The 18,670-nt window shown below is 35.2% G+C and overlaps 1 protein-coding gene across 3 annotated transcripts in view; it reads right to left on the bottom strand.

Moving 5' to 3' along the window:
• Positions 1 to 18,670, bottom strand: part of Acyp2 (acylphosphatase 2) — a 147,535-nt gene that overhangs the window by 112,650 nt on the left and 16,215 nt on the right. For all 3 annotated transcript variants that reach the window (XM_026399917.2, XM_026399916.2, XM_026399918.2), the window contains exon 3: positions 17,243 to 17,352. In XM_026399917.2, coding sequence (XP_026255702.1) covers positions 17,243 to 17,352 — 110 coding nt within the window. The remainder of the gene's footprint in view (positions 1 to 17,242; positions 17,353 to 18,670) is intronic.

The raw sequence follows: 18,670 nt of genomic DNA, 5'->3' as shown, positions 1-18,670 counted from the left end.
TTGGAGCCAGCTGTTTATCAGGTTTCCTATTACTTATGGAGCTATTGAAAACATTCTCCTGGGGTGGAGCTGGAGGATAGTGGGTAAGTAATTCTTCCATAATTGCTGTGCTAAGTGAAGAAGCAGAACTCGCAGGGAGAGGCTGCACTAGGGTGCAGGGGGAATAATCAACAAGGCTGGGAGATCGGAATGAAGCATCCATTCCAGGAAAGGAGAAAAAGCTTTGCAAAAATCTTAAGGGAGGAAGAGGGAGCACAAAAACCCAGTTAGAGGAAGAGAGGCAGAAAAAGTTGGAAGAAGAAGCCTAGCCTGACCTGCTTTCAAGGTGAGAGGAGCATTTTTTCAAATGTGCTCCCCCAGCTTCACCCCAAATTCCACCCTTGTAATTCACAGCCTATGCTAAGTTGACCTTTTTTGACCACAGCTAGATCCCACCCCAACACCTGGAAGAGAATCACGGAAAAGCCACAAATATCTGCTAAATAAAAAAAAATATTATAACAAAATGAATGGCTTCCTAGTAAGTCATGATCCAAAAAGGGGCCGATTCATGACTTTCTGAGGTCCAGTTCTGAAGCTGAGACCCACCACCACCCAGGTGTGCCATCTTCACATGAAACAAGAGATCCTCTTCCCACAGACCCTTACTGGATTAAAGAAGTCTGATGACTTTCAGTTTTGTAAGTCCCTGATTTTGAGAAACTTTTTAAATCACAGGGAGTGTGTGACTTCAGGAGCCTAGCAAAAAGCACCTGTTACCAATGAAGGTCTAATCAGGAGTGGTTTTTTAAAAATCGCAACATGACTCTGGGAGAATATCAAACCAAGCCTTTAGTTATCTGAGCCTTATCTCCCAGAAAGAAGCAGAAAGTTACATGATGCATCAAAATATTATCCATATTTATTTTCAAACAGGTTTATGGGTTATTTAATTTATTTTTTAAATTTTGATAACTGGTTTAATTCATTTAAACACCTAAATCAATGCAATATTTTATTTATAAGAATACATGACAAAATTTCCTCAGTCATGTGGCCTTAGTTTATTCAGTATTCATTTTTTTTTAATTCCCAATTTCTAATCCCAAGTTTAAATCTAAATTGCACACAGCCTTTAACCCATATCCAAGAATTAATACTTCAAAAATTTGGAAAAAGACACACACTAAATGTCAGTGGCATGTAAGAGAAGGCATTAGGAAGCAGTATTTTATTGGCTAGAATTATCGGCATATAGTAATAAAAGCAGAACATTTTGTTGTTGATTTTCCTGTTGTTTTCAGGTCCTCTATACATACTGCATCCTTACTCCCTGCACAGGGCATGGGGCCCCACCACCTGCCCATGCACACAGCTGTTTGATCCCTCTGCCCAGAATGCTCCACCAGGGCTCTGCTAGGGCAGCCTCCTTTTCACTATGCAGCTCTCACCTCAGAGGTCACCTCCATGGAAAAGCCCTTTCTTGACCATCTCCCCAAAAGAAGGAAAACCATCACTATTCATTTCCTTCCTGGCACTTCTTTATCTGAAAACATCTAGTCTAGGCCTCCCCACAAGAAACTTAACCTTATCTCTTGGTCACTGCTGAATCTCACTTTCTGGAACAGTGCCTGGTACACATAATAGGTACTAAATAATAATGGCTAAATAAATGAAAAATATATGCATATATCTGTGTATAAGGACACTCTCTATAACAAGATTCATAATAGCAAAAAAAAACTGCAAAAACCTGAATTCTAGTAACAGATGAATAATAAATAATCCATGATTTATCCATAAAGCAGAATATTCTGTGGTGACTTAAAAGAACATTTACTGCCATGAAAAAAGAACCACAGTATACCATATTGTGGAATTAATTTTTTTTAAGTTGCAGAACAATATGTACGGCATGACCCCATGTTTACAAGTGATAGTTGGATCCTTTTTACAATAGTATTATATGTATTTTTTTAAGATTTAAAAAAAAGAATTTAGTTGTTGAGAGACATTTATTTTATTTATTTATATGCAGTGCTTCACACATGCCAGGCAAGTGCGCTAGCACTGGGCCCCAGTCCCAGCCCAGATTATGTGTATTCTTAATGTATGTGTGTGTGTGTGTGTGTGTGTGTGTGTGTGTGTGTGTGAGTGTGTACGCGCGTGTATGTTTATACACAAGGAAAAATGTATAGGACTAAGGTATTTAAAAAATAGGATAGCTGGTGCAGTGGCACATACCTGTAATCCCAGCAGCTCAGGAGACTGAAGCAGGAGGATTTCGAGTTCAAAGCCAGCCTCAGCAACCTGGCGAGGCTTAGCAATTCAGTGAGACCCTGTCTCTAAATAAAATACAAAAAAGGGCTGGGGATGTGGCCCAGTGATTAAACGTCCCTGGGTTCAATCCCCAGTAGCAAAAAAATAAAAAAGAATGAACCTTAATGTAAACTATGGATTTTAACCAATGATCACATATTAATATTGGCTCATCAATTTTCACAAATGTGCTGCACTAAGGCAAGTTGTTAATAATAGGGGATCTGGGGTGTTGAGGGATTTAAGGAGATACATGGGAAAACACTGTATTTGCCACTCAATTTTTCTGTAAACCCAAAACTGCCCTAAAAACTAAAGCTTATTGATTTTTTTTAAAGAAATTAATGCTAGTGCTGGGGATATAGCTCAGTGGTACAGTGCTTGCCTAGCATGTGTCAAGCCCTAGGTTGATCCCCAGCACTGCAAAAAGTAAAAAGTAATTAGTCCTGTTATGCATTTTTTTCATTAAATATGGTTACCTTAATAAATTCACATATATAAAATGTGAATTTTAAAGCACAATTCACACATTTAAGTCTTGTTAATATAAATCTGTACTATTACAAAGGAAAAATAAATGATGGTATTTGAGGTCTAAAACGTGGTGTTAGAACTCCAACCTTACCAAGATAGTTTCTAGTATCCTATTAATGTGTATCAGATAGATTACACAACATATTTTCCAAAATTACAGCTACTCAATGAATTTTTTTCCCTGAAAAATATCCAAGTCTTCTATAAAACCATATAACATCCAATGGAACCCTCTTAATAGCCCCACCTATTTGTGTGAAAAGGATCTTGGTGAATAATGCATAAAGATATTAGCAAAATGCTTGAGTTTATTGGATGAAAAATCTAGGAAAAAGTAGTAATTCTCGTTACACAGAAATTCATACCATTAATGATCTTCCAGAGAAAAACTATTTTAAAAATATTAAATAACTACCAGGCATAATGGCCCACACTTGTGAGCCCAGCTGCTAGGGAAACTGAGAAAGGAGGATTGCAAGTTCAACACCAGCCTCAGCAACTTAGTGAGACTGTCTCAAAGTAAAATTTAAAAAGGGCTGGGGATATAGCTCAGTGGCAGAGCACTTGCCTAGCATGTGTGAGGTCTTGGGTTCAATCCCTAGTACTGTTTTAAAAATTAAATAATTTTGAATCTGACTCCCCCCCAGTTGTTCATAAATCTACTGCTTCATTCCAATCAACTGCAATAACAGCTACAACATTCAAAACAATGTCATTTCACAAAGCAGAATCTGGTTCAAATTTCATGTTTTATACAAATGCCACATATCTCTGGAAAAGGTAAAAACAACTCCACCGGTGAACAGGTCTATTCTAACTCTTGAACTGGGAACACTGCACACGGTCAGCTCTATAGAACCGCAGAATCTTAGGGGGACTGGACCTGGGAGGTCACCCAGTCTAACACACCATTCAACGAGTCAGACTTTTACAACACCCTTAACTTGTTAGAAACCTACACAGAAGCCAGCAAACATTTCTGTGAAGGGTCAGATAGTAAATGCTTTAGGCTTTGTGGCCATTTAGTCTCTGTTACCACAACTCAACTTGGTTGTTGAACCACAAAAGCAACCACAGGTAAAACATAAATAAATGGGAGTGGCTGTGCTTCAGTAAAACTTTATCTATAGAACAAGCAGTAGGCCAGCTCTGGCCAACATGCTGTGTGTTGCCAATCCCTGATCTAGACTGCTTCGAGTTAATGATAAATTCCACCATTAAGTACATTAGATGGTCTATAGAAAAAAAAATTCTTTTATCAGGGCTAGCAGAAACAAGCAAATGCACCCATTACTACAACCACAATCCCTGCCTTCTGGGTTGTAGAACATCTATCCATTTTCATGTATCAGCCCTTCAAATACTTGATGTAAACTATAGTGATTCCCTGAAGTATTTTTTCCCCCAGCCAAATATCCCCCATGCTTTCAAGCATTCCTTCTATTATGAATGGTTTTCCAGACATGGAACCATTTGATCATCTCCTTGTATACATACTCCAGTCCCTAACAATCCTTTGAAGTACAGGAGACAGATACATGACATATGGTTTTAAAAATCTGTAGCAATCAAGATGTAATTTTAATTTTAGAATTTGGCTCACTGTCTCCAAATACAATTGGTTTTTGCTGTGCAAAATTACCATGCGGTCTTTAAGAAAAATATATTATGTGAGGATTTAAAGGCTTATGCCCAGCGTCATAATTCTATACATTAATTTAAAATGATTACTAAGAAATAGAAAACATTTTTAATCTTGCCCCCAAAAAAGTAGGTTTAAAAGAACAATAGATTTCAAATAGTTCCTATGCATCAAAAAATGTTGACAGAACCCACCTCTACAATTGGAATCATATAGTGCAATTTGCAAAAGAAAGTTATCAGTTATTCTTTCTGAGGAAATAAAACACAAAAGAGGAAAACAAACACACACACATCTGCAGTGAGTCCTTGGACGCTTCTGGCTTGTTAGTAAGACAGAACGGGGCTGCTATAATCACAGCCAGGCTGTCTCTAAGTAACAGTCCCTGTGGTATTCCACATTTCTAAAATCTGGGAACAAACCAAATTCATATTTTTAAAGACATTTTAACTCTACTTTCTGTACTTCAGCATCATGGCATTGTTTAAGGTTTTCTTTTTTTAATAACTAGAAGAAAATAAGGATATATATTTTAAAATGTGCCACATTTTGCCTGATCTTATAACTATTTCTGTAATATCTCTTATGTAGTTCAATTTTCTGATAACTCAATTCCTTAAATAGTATGTTGTACCACAGAAATAAATTCATTCTTTACAACCTAAATATGTTTATTTGTAATGACATCACATCTCACAATGTTGGCTAAACTTAATTTACATTCTCCAGTGTCTTCTTCCTGCTTGTCATTACACAGGCCCTCCCTGGATAATCCCATTCACGTGTGTGGCCTCAAATCTATCCACATAATCATGGCAACCAAATTTATTGCTCTAGCCCAATTTTTCTGCAAGGACATAGCTAGGAGCCTTGTGGCATTTCTACCCAAATAGTCCAACAGCCACTAAACAAGCACAAAGTGGAGCACCATGTGTCTTATAGTGGTGAGAATGGTTACTGAGTGCTTACTATATGCCAGGTACCATCCTAAGTGCTTTACATGCATTTTCTCATTTAATTTTCACAGTGCAATTACAAAATGGCACATTTATCTTCTTTTATCTGCAATCCCATGAAAATTACAGCATCAAAATATGAAAGATACAGCAGACATTGTTTATTGAGCACTCGGTACCCTTTCCCTTCCCTTCTTCCTGGCCAGAAGAACATCAATCTTGTTCAGTGTATCAATATGCCAACCAGTTTCCCAGTCTCCCTGTCACAGAGCAAGGAGTAACCATATGATGCTGCGCAAAGCAATGAAGCACAAATAGATGTCTGTTTTGGGGTGGGCTAGGGAATGCAGCACAAACCTTACCCTTTCCTTCTGTCCTTCTTCTTGACTTATTTGTGAGTATTATATGCAGCTGTACTTTCCCCTTTTTGACCAAAAAGGAAAGGCCAAGATAATCACCAAGATGTTGGTCCTGAGATAACTGAGCTACTGAACCAAGGCCAGTAACCAAGTACCTCCAGATTTCTTGACTGAAAAAAAAATGAATTCTTATTTGTTTTAACCATTTTAAGTCCAACTTTCTGTTAATTTGCAGCTGAAAACATTCCTGATACAAAACTATAAACTTAACAAGATTTTGACAAATATTTATATGAAGAAAAGCAGATGGAAAGCAGTAAAACAAAGAATGCTTCAGCCTAAAGGCCTGGAAAAATAATTAGAAGCAAATCAGCTCACCCCATGGAAGCCCAGAAGACTCGGGATTTGGAGATACCAGGAACTGCAGAGGATAGCACCTTCAGATTTGACATCTGGAGGACCCCAACAAAGACCCGCTCCCTACTGTTCCTCAAGTTCACAAGTCTACAATTACATGTTGGAAGGTTTCCTTCAACTCCTATTTATTCCTGGCTGTCTGTTTTTATTTGTGACTAAATTACTGACAATATGATTTAAGGAAAGTCTGCAATATGACATAAAAAAGAAAACACTTTTTAAAAAAAGCAAAACATTTTTAAAAATGCAAGGAGAGGAGAGAGAAAAGAAAATGAGCCTAGAGGACACATAAATAATGCAAAAAGCAGAAGAAATTTTCAAAAAGAAAAACACAAGTAATATCCTCAAAGATATTTGAAAAAAAAAAGAATGATATGCTATGAAATGGAGCTGGCTAATATACAGTAACAGAAATAAACAAAAATAATAGAAAGGTTGAAAGACAAAGTTAAGGCAACTTCCCAGAGAATGATGTTAAGAAACAAGGTACAAAAATGTTGAAAATCAGAGGATCAGGTCCACATAGAAGTTCTGAAAAAGAGACTCGAGAGCGGGGGAAGTGGAGGTCAAAGAACAGTCTCTCAGAGAAAGGGGAAGTCTCAGACCCTCTTGGTAAGAATGTCAATTAGGACAACCATTATGAAAAACAGCATGGAGTTTCCTCAAAAAACAAAACAAAACAAAACTAGCATTGGAACTACCACATCATCCAGCAAGTCTACTACCGGGTGTATATCCAAAGGAAAGAAAATCAATTATGTCAAAGAGACATCTGCACCCCCATAATCACTGCAGCACTCCTCACAATAGACAAGAAATGGAACAACTAAACGTCCATCAGGTAATGAATAGATCAAGAAAATGTAGGACATATACAGTATGGAATACTATTTAGCCATAAAAAGAATGAAGTTCTGTCATCTACTGCAACATGGATGGAAGTGGAAGATGGTATGTTAAGTGAAATAAGTCAGGTACAAAACACCACAGTATCTCACTTTTATGTGGAAGTGAAAATGTTGATCTCACAAAAGTAGAGAAAAGAATAGTGGTTACCAGAGCCTAGGAATTACATGGATAGGAGAAATAAACTTCTAATGTTCTATAACACAATACAATAACTATGGTGACAACAATTAGCTGTATATTTCAAAGTAGCTAATAGAGAGGATTTTGGATGTTCTCGTTACAGATGAACAAGAAATGTTTACATCATGAATATACCAATCCTGATCTGACCATTATACATTGTATATGTATTGAAATATCATACTCTATCCCATAAATATGTACAAGTATTATGTGTCAAGTTTAAAAATATATTTTAATATATATTAAATATATGTTAATATATATTAAATACTAATATATAAACTACTATATGTGTGTACACATACACACACACACATACATCACTCTCCTCCTCCAAGACACCAGTATTTAAAGTTAAATTAAAATATGTACAAAATCAGGTGATTATAAAAAATGCAGAAAAAGAGGGATAAACTGAGCATCTAATGAGTTTTCTGAGAGGAATAAACAGTTGTAACACACAATCCTTTGCATTCGAGTGACATCAAACCTCTTTTAACATCAACACTAGAATTTTTGGTACTATGCCTCCAAAATTCTGAGCAGATTATTTTTACCATAGAATTTTTTATGACTCAAATCAGTCAAGCAGGAAAGTAAATGATGCAAATTTTCTTTCATGCACTTTCCTTGAAAGAATTCCTTTCTCTTATGGAAAATCATGTTTCTGAAAAATAAGAGAATAAACCAAGAAAGATGTAAACACAAGATTAAGGAAACAGGCGCCTGCCCCACAGAAAAAGGGCAAAGGGAAGCTCCAGAGTGGCAGCTGTGCGGCATATCTAGACCCAGACTGGGAGGAGACAGGCCTAGCGGGAATCGCATGATTGACAGGTTATGTGATGCACTTTGATGCTTGAAGGTAAATTTGTTGTGGGGCTTAAAATATATATAGACAGGTACATAGAATTTCAGTTTAAGAAACATAGTAAAATATTAGATGAAACAGCATGAAATTGCTGTTTTACAGGTTTTGTAGGTTTCATTGTCAAATATTGGTAATTCCATATCAGTTACCTGGATTTACAGGTCATTAAATGATGGTGGAAATTTGCTTTACATGCTCTAAAGATAACAAAAACAAAAGAAAAGTTGGAGGGATATATGAAACAAGAATATCAGAAAGTTAACTGTTATTGAAACTGGGTAACTAGCACAGAGGTTTCACAGTCCTGTTCACTCAACTTGTGTAGATGCTAAACATCTCTTAATAAAAAATTGTAATAGGAGAAAAGCATGACAACACAAAAATATATAACATTTCAATTTTTTCAGACAGCAGGAGGAATCTCCACTTAGCAATAGTCATAAAAAATCCAGTTATAGGGGCTGGGTTGTGGCTCAGTGGTAGCGTGCCTAGCATGCATGAGGCACTGGGTTCAATCTTCAGCACCACATAAAAATAAAGACAATAAAGTCCATCAACAACTAAAAAAAATATTTTTAAAAAATCCAGTTATAGAACTAATGAACACAGAAAAAACAAGGATCAGTTAAAGAACTCACGTATACAAAAGTGGGGAAGGAGACATAGACAATTTCACATCCCCACTCTACCCCATCCTTTCTAAATTGACTCCACTGACTCTAGACTACACTAGAAAGAGTTTATCCAAGTTGTCACAATTCCTAACATCCAAAACCCAATGAAAGAAACACTTTTCTCTGCCCATCAATTCTATTCCAGTTTATTATTTTCTTGTCCAATCTAGATTCCAAGATTCGTAATTATACGCATACTTTTGTAAATACCCTGTCCTTGCTCTCTCAGTTCTGCTCTTTGTAACTGGCAGTTTTTTAAAGTAAAGTACAGTTAAAATAAGACTATTACTTACTTGTAAGTAGTAAATACCAATTTAGTAGTAAATATTTTCTATTTGACAGTAAAATATGCTATATAATAGTTTAGTTGTTGACATCACTGTTGAAAGTTTGAGATCAGGAATATAAGGCACAGATGTCTATTATCACTACTCCTCTTACTCAATATTGCACTTGAAGACCTAACCAGCAGCATGATGAGAAAAAGAAATAAAAAGTAAAAGGATTGGAAAAAGGAGAAATAAAGTTCTCCTATTCTCAGATGATACATAAGATCAGCTACATAGAAAATTCAAAATAATCTATATACAAATTATTAGCAGCAATAAGTGAGTTTAGTAAAGTTGCTGGAAATAAGGCAATATGAAAAATTCAATTGTATTTTATACATTAGCAATAAAGAAAAAATTAAATGCTTAAATAGATAGTATTTATAATACATGAAAACTATCAGATACAAGCAGGGAGATATGCGAGGCCTTTATGCAGAAAATTATATCATACTATTTAAAGAACTGAAGAAGAACAAAATAAAGAAGAGGCTTCTTACATTTGGTACATAAATTCTTCCCAAATTTATCTATATACTCAATGCAATTCCAGCAAAATTCCAACAGATTGTGGACCTTGACAACTAGATACATAAAACTTACAATGCAAAGTACTAGAATAGCCAAGGCAATCTTGAAAAAGAATAAATTAGAATAACTTGTTTACCAGTTGTCAAGACTTATAATAAAAATACAATAATTAATATTGTGTGGTATTAATACAAGGATAGAAAAACAGACCAGTGAAACAGGATAGAGAATCCAAAAGTAGACTCATGCCTACGACCTAGTTGATCCAAGGTGCTACGGCAAGGGAAAGAACTTTGCTTTAATCTAATTCATCAACCTGTGGGTTCATACCTCACACATATTTATTATGTGTTCTAGTTCACTACAAAAACTTCAAAGAACACATAAATGTATTGATTCAAACTAAAAATAAAAATTGTAAAGTGCTTCTGAATAATGAAGTCAGTTGTTACAAACCACTGGTACAATGAACATAAAGAAACTAATGTGGCACACAAATCAATTATATTAGGTGAAGAGACCAAGTTCTGCCATTAAAAAGAGAAACGTTCTCGTTGTGTTAAAACAATCCAAAAAGGACAAAAATACAGAGAATAACATAAAACTCGTAGGAAGTATAAAAAAGAAAGATGAAATGGCAGGGAGCAATTGAACTGAAAAGGATTAAACAAAATAAAAGCAAACATTACAGTCATGTGCTGCATAATGATGTTCAATCAACAACAGAACATACATATGACGGTGGTCCCAGAAGATTACAATGGACCTGGAGAGTCCTATCACCTAGTGACATCATGCCATAATAACTTCGTAGCCCAATGCATAACATATTTGTGGTGATGCTGATGTAAATAAATCTTCTGTACTGCCACTTGTATAAAAGTCTAGTATATACACAATTATGTACAGCACATAATACTTGATGATAAATGACTGGTACTCATATGTATTTACTATACAATAGTTTTATTGTTACTTTAGAGCATACTCCTTCTACTAATAAAAAATGTTAATTCCCCCGTACAGTGATGCACACCCGAAATTCCAGAAACTCAGAGGCTGAGGCAGGAGGATCTCAAGTTCAGGCCAGCCTGAATAACAACAAGAACCTGTCCAAAATAAGAAATATAAAGGGCTGGGGGATATAGCACAGTAGTAGAGCACCCCTGGGTTCAATCCCTAGTAGTGAAAAAAAAAGTGAACTATAAAACAACACCAGGTATGTCATGTCTAAGGTCCTGGGTTCAATATCTAGCATTTCAATAATACATAAGTGCAAAAATTATAAAAAAATCTATGGCAACAAATTTGAAAACCTAGAAAAATTTGGGTAATTTCTTAGCAAAATATAAAAGAATCTAAGCACCACCAGTGGAAAACCCAAATACACTAATCACCACAGACTAAGTTAGAAATGTGTTTGAAGGTCTACATTGAGATGGTATTAGGACCACATGATTTCATAATTTGTTTCAGCTAATATAACTAAGAACAATTATTCCAACAATATTTGAATTATCCCAGAATAAATGAAAAGATGGAAAACTTCCTAACATGTTTTATGAAGCCAAAATTTTAACATTAAAACTTGATAGAGTACCAAAAAGAAAACCATAGTCTCATTTATAAATATAGATGCACAAGTTGTAAAGAAAATATTGGCCAAGCAATATTAGGTAATAACTCAAAAAAATAATGCACTGGGGGCTGGGATTGTAGTTTAGTGGTACATCACTTGCCTCATATGTGTGAGGCACTGGGTTCAGTCCTCAGCACCACATAAATAAATAAAACAAAGGTATTGTGTCCATCTACAACTGAAAATTAAGAAAAAATAATAACACACTGGAATCAACCAGAGCTTAATTCCAGGAATACAAGTGAAATTCAATGTGATAAAGTGTGTTTATGAAAAACCAACAGCAAACATCTTTCCACTTGGTGAAACAGTAAAACTATTTCAAATAAAATAAAAAACAGACAAAGATGCCTGCTATTACTATTATTAATCAACATTGTTATGCCAGTACTACAAATGAAATAAACACTGAGAAAAAAAATACATTATTTTTTACAAATTGCCTAATTATATATATTTAGAAAACACAATGAAATATAATTTTTAAAAACTAGTAGAATTGATAATAATAGTTGATAAAGTAACACTATGATGTAAAATAAATACACAAAAAAGTCATTGGGCTTTCCATATTCAAGCACAAATACCTAGAAACAGAATTAGGAAAAAATATTCCATATACAATAATGAAGCTATCAGTAAAATACAAAGGAGTAAACTTATATAGAAAAGTACAAAACTTATATGAAGAAAATCATATTAAAGGATAATTTTAAAATCTAACCAAATGGAAAGACATTCATATTCTTATATGGGAAGATATAATAGCATAAAAATGTCAATTCTCTTGACATCATAAAAATGTCCAACTAGAAATTTGGTCCAAAATACAGGCCCAGTAAACACATGCTGCACGACATAGAGTATGTTTAAGTTACCAGAAGAAAATCAAATGTGGAGAGAGGTTAACACAAGGGACAACTGGCATGGAAACCCACCAACCAGAGCTTAAATCAATTAAGCTCTTCAATTGCCCCTTCAATTCCACTACTTGCGGGACCAGTTGGGAGAAATGCTTCTGGTCAGGAACTTGGAAGGGCAGAGGTGGGAGAAATTGGAGACTGAACCAGAAAACGTGGGGTCTGCAGGTGATATAGGAGACTAAGAATTGGCTCCCCCACCATATGAGTTGAACTCAGAGAAGATCCCTGGGGTACAGTCTTTGAGCGTGGACCAGCAAGTACTGGGCGCTGCAGATGCACTGACTTAAAATCTCTAGACCAACTGGCATTCAGCAAAGAGCCTGGAGCCTGCAGAAGACTAAACCCTGCCTCCAGGAATTCCACCTACCAGATTACCTCTCTCACTCCAGCAATCCAGAGGGTGGAGCATCACACTCCTAAAACCTCTGAGAAGCTGAGAATACTTTGAACTACAACAGAAAGAATTCTTCAACTTTTCATCAAAAATTTTTTTTTATTCTTTTTCACTGTTTAATTGTGACCTTTAAATACATGGACATTTATATAGTTTCCTATTTTTTTTCTTCTCATGTCTAGCATTTTTAAAAAATATTTTTTTAGTTGTTGATGGACACAATACCTTTATTTTGTTTATTTAGTTTGTTTATGTGGTGCTGGGGATCGAACCCAGTGCCTCACACATGCTCGGCAAGTGCCTGCCGCTGAGCCACAACCCCAGCCCCTCATGTCTAGCATTTTTGAAGCCAATTATTCTACTTGGATTAGTTTTTTTTTTTTAACTAGAATGTTTGATTAATATATTTTAGTTTTGTTTTATATTCTTTTATTTTTTAATTTAAATTTTTGCTTTATGTATATTTTTTCTCCTACCTGGTTCCCTTGATTCTCTCTTCTCTTCTGCTAACAGCCAATCCCTATTATTCTCTCCATCACCCTTCTTTTAACCTTTTACTTCTGTCTTCTCTCCTCCTCCTTCATAATCATCACACCCTATATCACTTCTGTTCTCTCTCTGTCCACCATTTGAAAATGTAAACCCTTTTGCAAACTTGCTGTTATTATAGGCTATACCTGATCATATAATTTCTGTTTATTATTATAATTAACATTGTAGACATCATAGTAGGAACTATTTGGTTTAATGCTGTAAATTATTTGCATTGGTTGTTGTTATTACTTGTCTCCCCCTAAACAGTGAGGTACTAGAAACCTTCACAGACACCATAAGTCCACAGAATAGAAGAAACTCTACTGCCTTAGAAACTCTACTGTTAGATGGGTAGACACACAAACAACATGAAAAAGCAAGAGAACAAATCACCCCAAGCAAACCAAGATACTCTGATAACAGAATCCATCAATACCACGGTGGAAGAAATGTCAGAGAAGGAGTTTAGAATGTACATCATTAAATTGATCTGTGAAGTAAAGGATGATGTAAGAGAGCAAATACAGGTAGCAAAATAAAGAGATAGGGAGATAAAGAGATCTCAATAAAAAGATAGAGATTTTGAAAAAAAAAACAGAAATTCTTGAAATGAAGGAAATAATAAAAATTAAAAATTCAATAGAAAGCATCACCAATATACAAGTTCACTTGGAAGAAGTGGCAAAGAAGACAAAATATATAATCTTGCAAATAGAGTTGACCATGGAGAGAAGATGTTAAGAAACCATGAAAAGTACTTCCAAGAATTATGGGATAACTAAAAAGACCAAATTTAAGATTTATCAGGATAGATGAAGGCATGAAGATACAAACTAAAGGAATGCACAATCTTTTCAATTTAATAATACCAGAAAATTTTCCAAAGCTAAAGAATGAAAAGGAAAATTAAATACAAGAGGCTTATAGGACCCCAAATGTGCAAAATTACAACAAACCCACATCAAGGCACGTTATAATAAAAATGCCTAGCAAACAGATTTTAAAGGCTGCAAGAGAAAAAAAAAATCAGATGTATAGGGGGAAATCAATTTGGGTCTCAGCTGATTTCTCAACCCAGAACCTCAAAAGTAGGAGTTCCTGGAATAATATATACCAAGCTCTGAAAGAAAATGGATGCCAACCAACAATCCTATATCCAGCAAAATTAAGCTTCAGATTTGAATATGAAATAAAAACCTTCCATGATAAACAAAAATCAAAGGAATTCGCAACCAGAAAACCTGCACTTTAAAATATTCTCAACAAAATATTCCATGAAGATTAAATTAAAAAAAAAAAAAGTAAAAACCAGGAAAGAAAGGAACTACACTTAAAAAAATACTCAAAGAAGAAACTAATTCAAATTAAAAACTAGAAATAAACAAAAATGACTGGGAAGATAAATCATATCTCAATAATAACCTTGAAGATGCTCAAGCTAACTAATAATTAGAGAATTGCAAATTACAGTGAAATAACAATCACCCAATAGCCAATCAGATAAAAAGAATAGAGAGCAATCATACCCATTGCCAACAAGATGAGGAGGAAATAACATAAACTGTTTACGGCTGCTCTAAAAGCACTTTGATGAATTTTTTACATTAAAAATACACAGACACTTCAACCAACAAATCATGCCCTTGGGAATCAATCCCATAAAAATAAATTCAATAGGGCTGGGGTTGTGGCTTAGTGGTGGAGCATGTGTGGGATATTGGGTTTGATTCTCAGCATTGCATATGAATAAATGAATAAAATACAGGTCCATCAACAACTAAAAAGTTTTTTTAAAATTCAATAATAAAACGTTGATTGTAGTATTGGTCTCATTGTAAAAAACAAGAAACAAACACAAAAAGGGTTCCTAGCAATAGGTAATAAATAATGGTTTACCTAACTGTGTAAATTAAGCAGCCATTAAAAAGAATGAATTCGAGTTACACAATTTGGCTCAGAAGGATTTTCTGGATATATCTTTGAGTGATAAAAGAGAGAGGTAACTTAGTAAGACCCTGTCTCAAAAAATACAAAGGGTTGAGGATGTAGCTCAGTGGTAGAGCACCCCTGGGTTCAATTCCGAGTAAGGAGGGGGGAAAAAAGTGACGTCAAGAGAAGGGCATATACTATGATCCTATTATAAACATATGTGTGCCTACATGTGTGTGTGTGTGGGGGGGGACAGAGAGAGACTGAGAGAGAGAAAGTGACCATGAAGACAAACACAGAAGGATACCAGCTTGCCAACACACATTTCTTATACAGGGGGGTAAAGAATGCAGAAGTTGAAAAGAGAAAAGGGGAACATGTGATATGATTTCATTCATGTTATGCCAATTACTCAAATGTCTGCTATAATGTGGATTAGGAATACAACACGATTGGAATGGGCTTCCATCCCGCCAGGCATGGTGGCACGTGCGTGTAATCCCAGCAACTCAGAAGGCTGAGTCAGAAGGATTCAAGGCCAGCCTCAGGACCTTAGCAAGGCCTAAGCATCTTGTGAGACGACCTCAAAATAAAAAATTAAAAAGGGCTGGGGATGTGGCTCAGTAGTTAAGCAAACATGGGTTCAATCCCTAGTGCCACACATACACACACACACAAAAAAAAATCAAAAATAAAATATCCTCCACATGGTCTCCATCCTTAAACTACTTCATAACCATTTGACATTTTCTCATCCATTGAACTTATCCATTCTGTACAATGTAAATCTCACAATCTTTTGTGCATTTTCTGGTAATTCTCTTGAAAAATATTATTGCTCATTAACTCTTTTTTTAAAAAACATTTATTTTTTAGTTGTAGTTGGACACAATATCCTTATTTATTTTTATGTGATGCTGAGGATCAAACCCAGTGCCTCACCTATGCTAGGCAGACGCTCTACCAATGAACGAGCTACAGCCGCAGCCCTGTTCATTAACTCTTAACCCAAATTTTATGTAATTGAATTTTTGGGCTTTTTAAGCCAGGATGTGATTTTACACATAAATTTAAGTATGTACCCATATATAAATAAATTAGAAAATGTAAGGAGTTAGTAATTATATGTTTACTTATTATTAGAATGTCCCATAAAATGAAATAAAAGTTACAGAAAATATGCATGAAGTATACCATTTCAATAATAACGAGCAAAACCTTAACCATAAATGCACACTTAAATAACTTGAAGTGAAACAGAAAACTGTTAAAACTATTCACAAAGCCACTGGCACGTGTTACATAAAGGGGCAGAGTACTATCACTGCCTTTATAACTCTCTGCCTTATATTACTTCATTGTATAATAAGCCAAAAAGTAATGCTTTTGAAATCTGAATATATTAAGTAATGAAAACAGAGACAATTCATAACCAATAAAATAAAATAAAGTAGGTAATACTGTCTACCTCATAGGATCTGCTGTAAAGATTAAATGAGATAATTTATATAAAGTGCTTAGCATATACCCCAATATGTAAATGCTGAAAAAAATGATAGCTATTTTTTATTTAAAAAAAAAAAGATTACAAAGAACATTAGAAATGATGAAGCTGAAGAGACAAAGCCTTTGAAAATGACATTGTGTCCACAGGACACTATTCCCCATATTACTGAATCTTGTCTCCATTGACTGCAAGGATTCATATGATGGTAACCTGAACACACTCTCATTGACAGTAAAAATAAAGTTGCAAGTAGATATATAAAGCACTTACATTAAAAGGAGATGGTGATCTTTTTGCCTTGAAGATTACGTTAACCACCATTCCAAGGCTATATGCTTCTATCCCAAAACTTCAAATGAGAAATATGTGGGCCCTGGACAACAGGGGAGACTCACCAGGACAAATTCATACAGAATGGGGAGTCAGGCAGTTGCCTCTCCTGAGGCCTACCCAAGGGAAATTCCTAAACAAGAAATTTCACCCTACCTCTGGATTTCTTTGCTAGCCCACCTAGAAATCTGAGTTTGTTTATAATCTACAAACTAAATCTGGCCCATCAGTACTATTCTTATTGTCCAGTGAAATTCACACACATGTTATTAGTCTTATTACTCACATGGAATTGACCTTGTCTTCAGGACCTTGTACTTGGCCTGTCACGGTGCCTTTGCTGGTATTCTTCACCCAGCCAACCACTCCTATTTTCTTAGCTTCACCTTCTGTGTACTGGTTTCAGGAGAAAACAAAAGAGATGAAGTCAATCATGAAAAGTCTGAATTCATAACATATTTTATTCCAATATTCAAAATGTTAACCTGATAATATTTTTATTCTAAAATATAGTCTATGCCAACACTGGCAGAGCTGAACCAGTCACACCTCTATTTAATAGCAAGAACTTTCACTTGAATGGTATCTTCTATTAAATTCCTGTTTCAGAACAACACATTGCAAAAATAGAAACTAATAGTGGAAATTATTTCAGAACCAGTTTCTGTGATGTGTTTTGGGATCTATAAAATTCAGCCACATTGCCCGAAGGCCTGTGGACACTAAAATTGCATTGTCAATCTGATGCATTGTCATCAATCCAAGATTCTCAATCACTGACAAGAAACATCCTGTTATGATCAACATTAAGCATTCAAGGGCAGGAACAAAAACTAAAACACTTCGAAATTTCCTACAAAAATGAGGGAAAATAATTTTAACAAGAAAATTAAACTATCAAAAACACTAGCCTACACAAGTTGGACTGCAGAATTATCGTAGATTAAAAGATTCTGATGGGTTTTGATGGCTCTGGATTTACCACAGAAATGTTATAATTGTTTATAGATAAATTTCTCTTTCCTATGATTCATATATATATAGTGGTGAATGGACCTTTAGTTTTATTTATTTGTATGCGATGCTGAGAATCGAACCCAGTGCCTCACACGTGCTAGAGAAGTGCTCTACCACTCAGCCACAACCCTAGCACCCCCAGCCCCCGTGATTCTTAATAGTTTCTTTAAATTCTTTTCCCAGTTTCAAATTCAGTTATTCTACTAAAAATGAAAAAAAAGAAACATTTTGATTTTGAATTATTTTAACCACATTATTCTAAAAATTCTTGTGGATCCAGTCAACCTGAAGTTTTCAAAACTATGCTCTTCACCTGCTTGGAGGCTAGGCGATCTATACTCCACAGACTCAGCGAGATGAAGCAACACAAACCAAAATCATTTTATTAATTTTTAATTATTTTTATTTTACTTTTTACTATTTTCTACCAATTTTTGCTCAGATGGATATAGGAATTGGCTCAGAATATAATTCAAGATAATTATGAAAATGGAGACAATCTGAGTTGTGGAGGACAACTAAGAACAGAGCAGGGAGGAAGAGCAAGAAGAAAAGATCAACATTAAACAGATACACTAGGTGGGAGGGAAAGGGAGAGAAAAGGGAAATTGCATGGTAATGGAGGGAGACCCTCATTGTTATACAAAATTACACATAAGAGGTTGTGAGGGGAACGGGAAAATAAATAAGGAGAGAA

Source organism: Urocitellus parryii, chromosome 12, assembly GCF_045843805.1.
Source record: "Urocitellus parryii isolate mUroPar1 chromosome 12, mUroPar1.hap1, whole genome shotgun sequence".
Taxonomy (NCBI): domain Eukaryota; kingdom Metazoa; phylum Chordata; class Mammalia; order Rodentia; family Sciuridae; genus Urocitellus; species Urocitellus parryii.
This window is presented reverse-complemented; position numbering and strand designations above follow the sequence as displayed.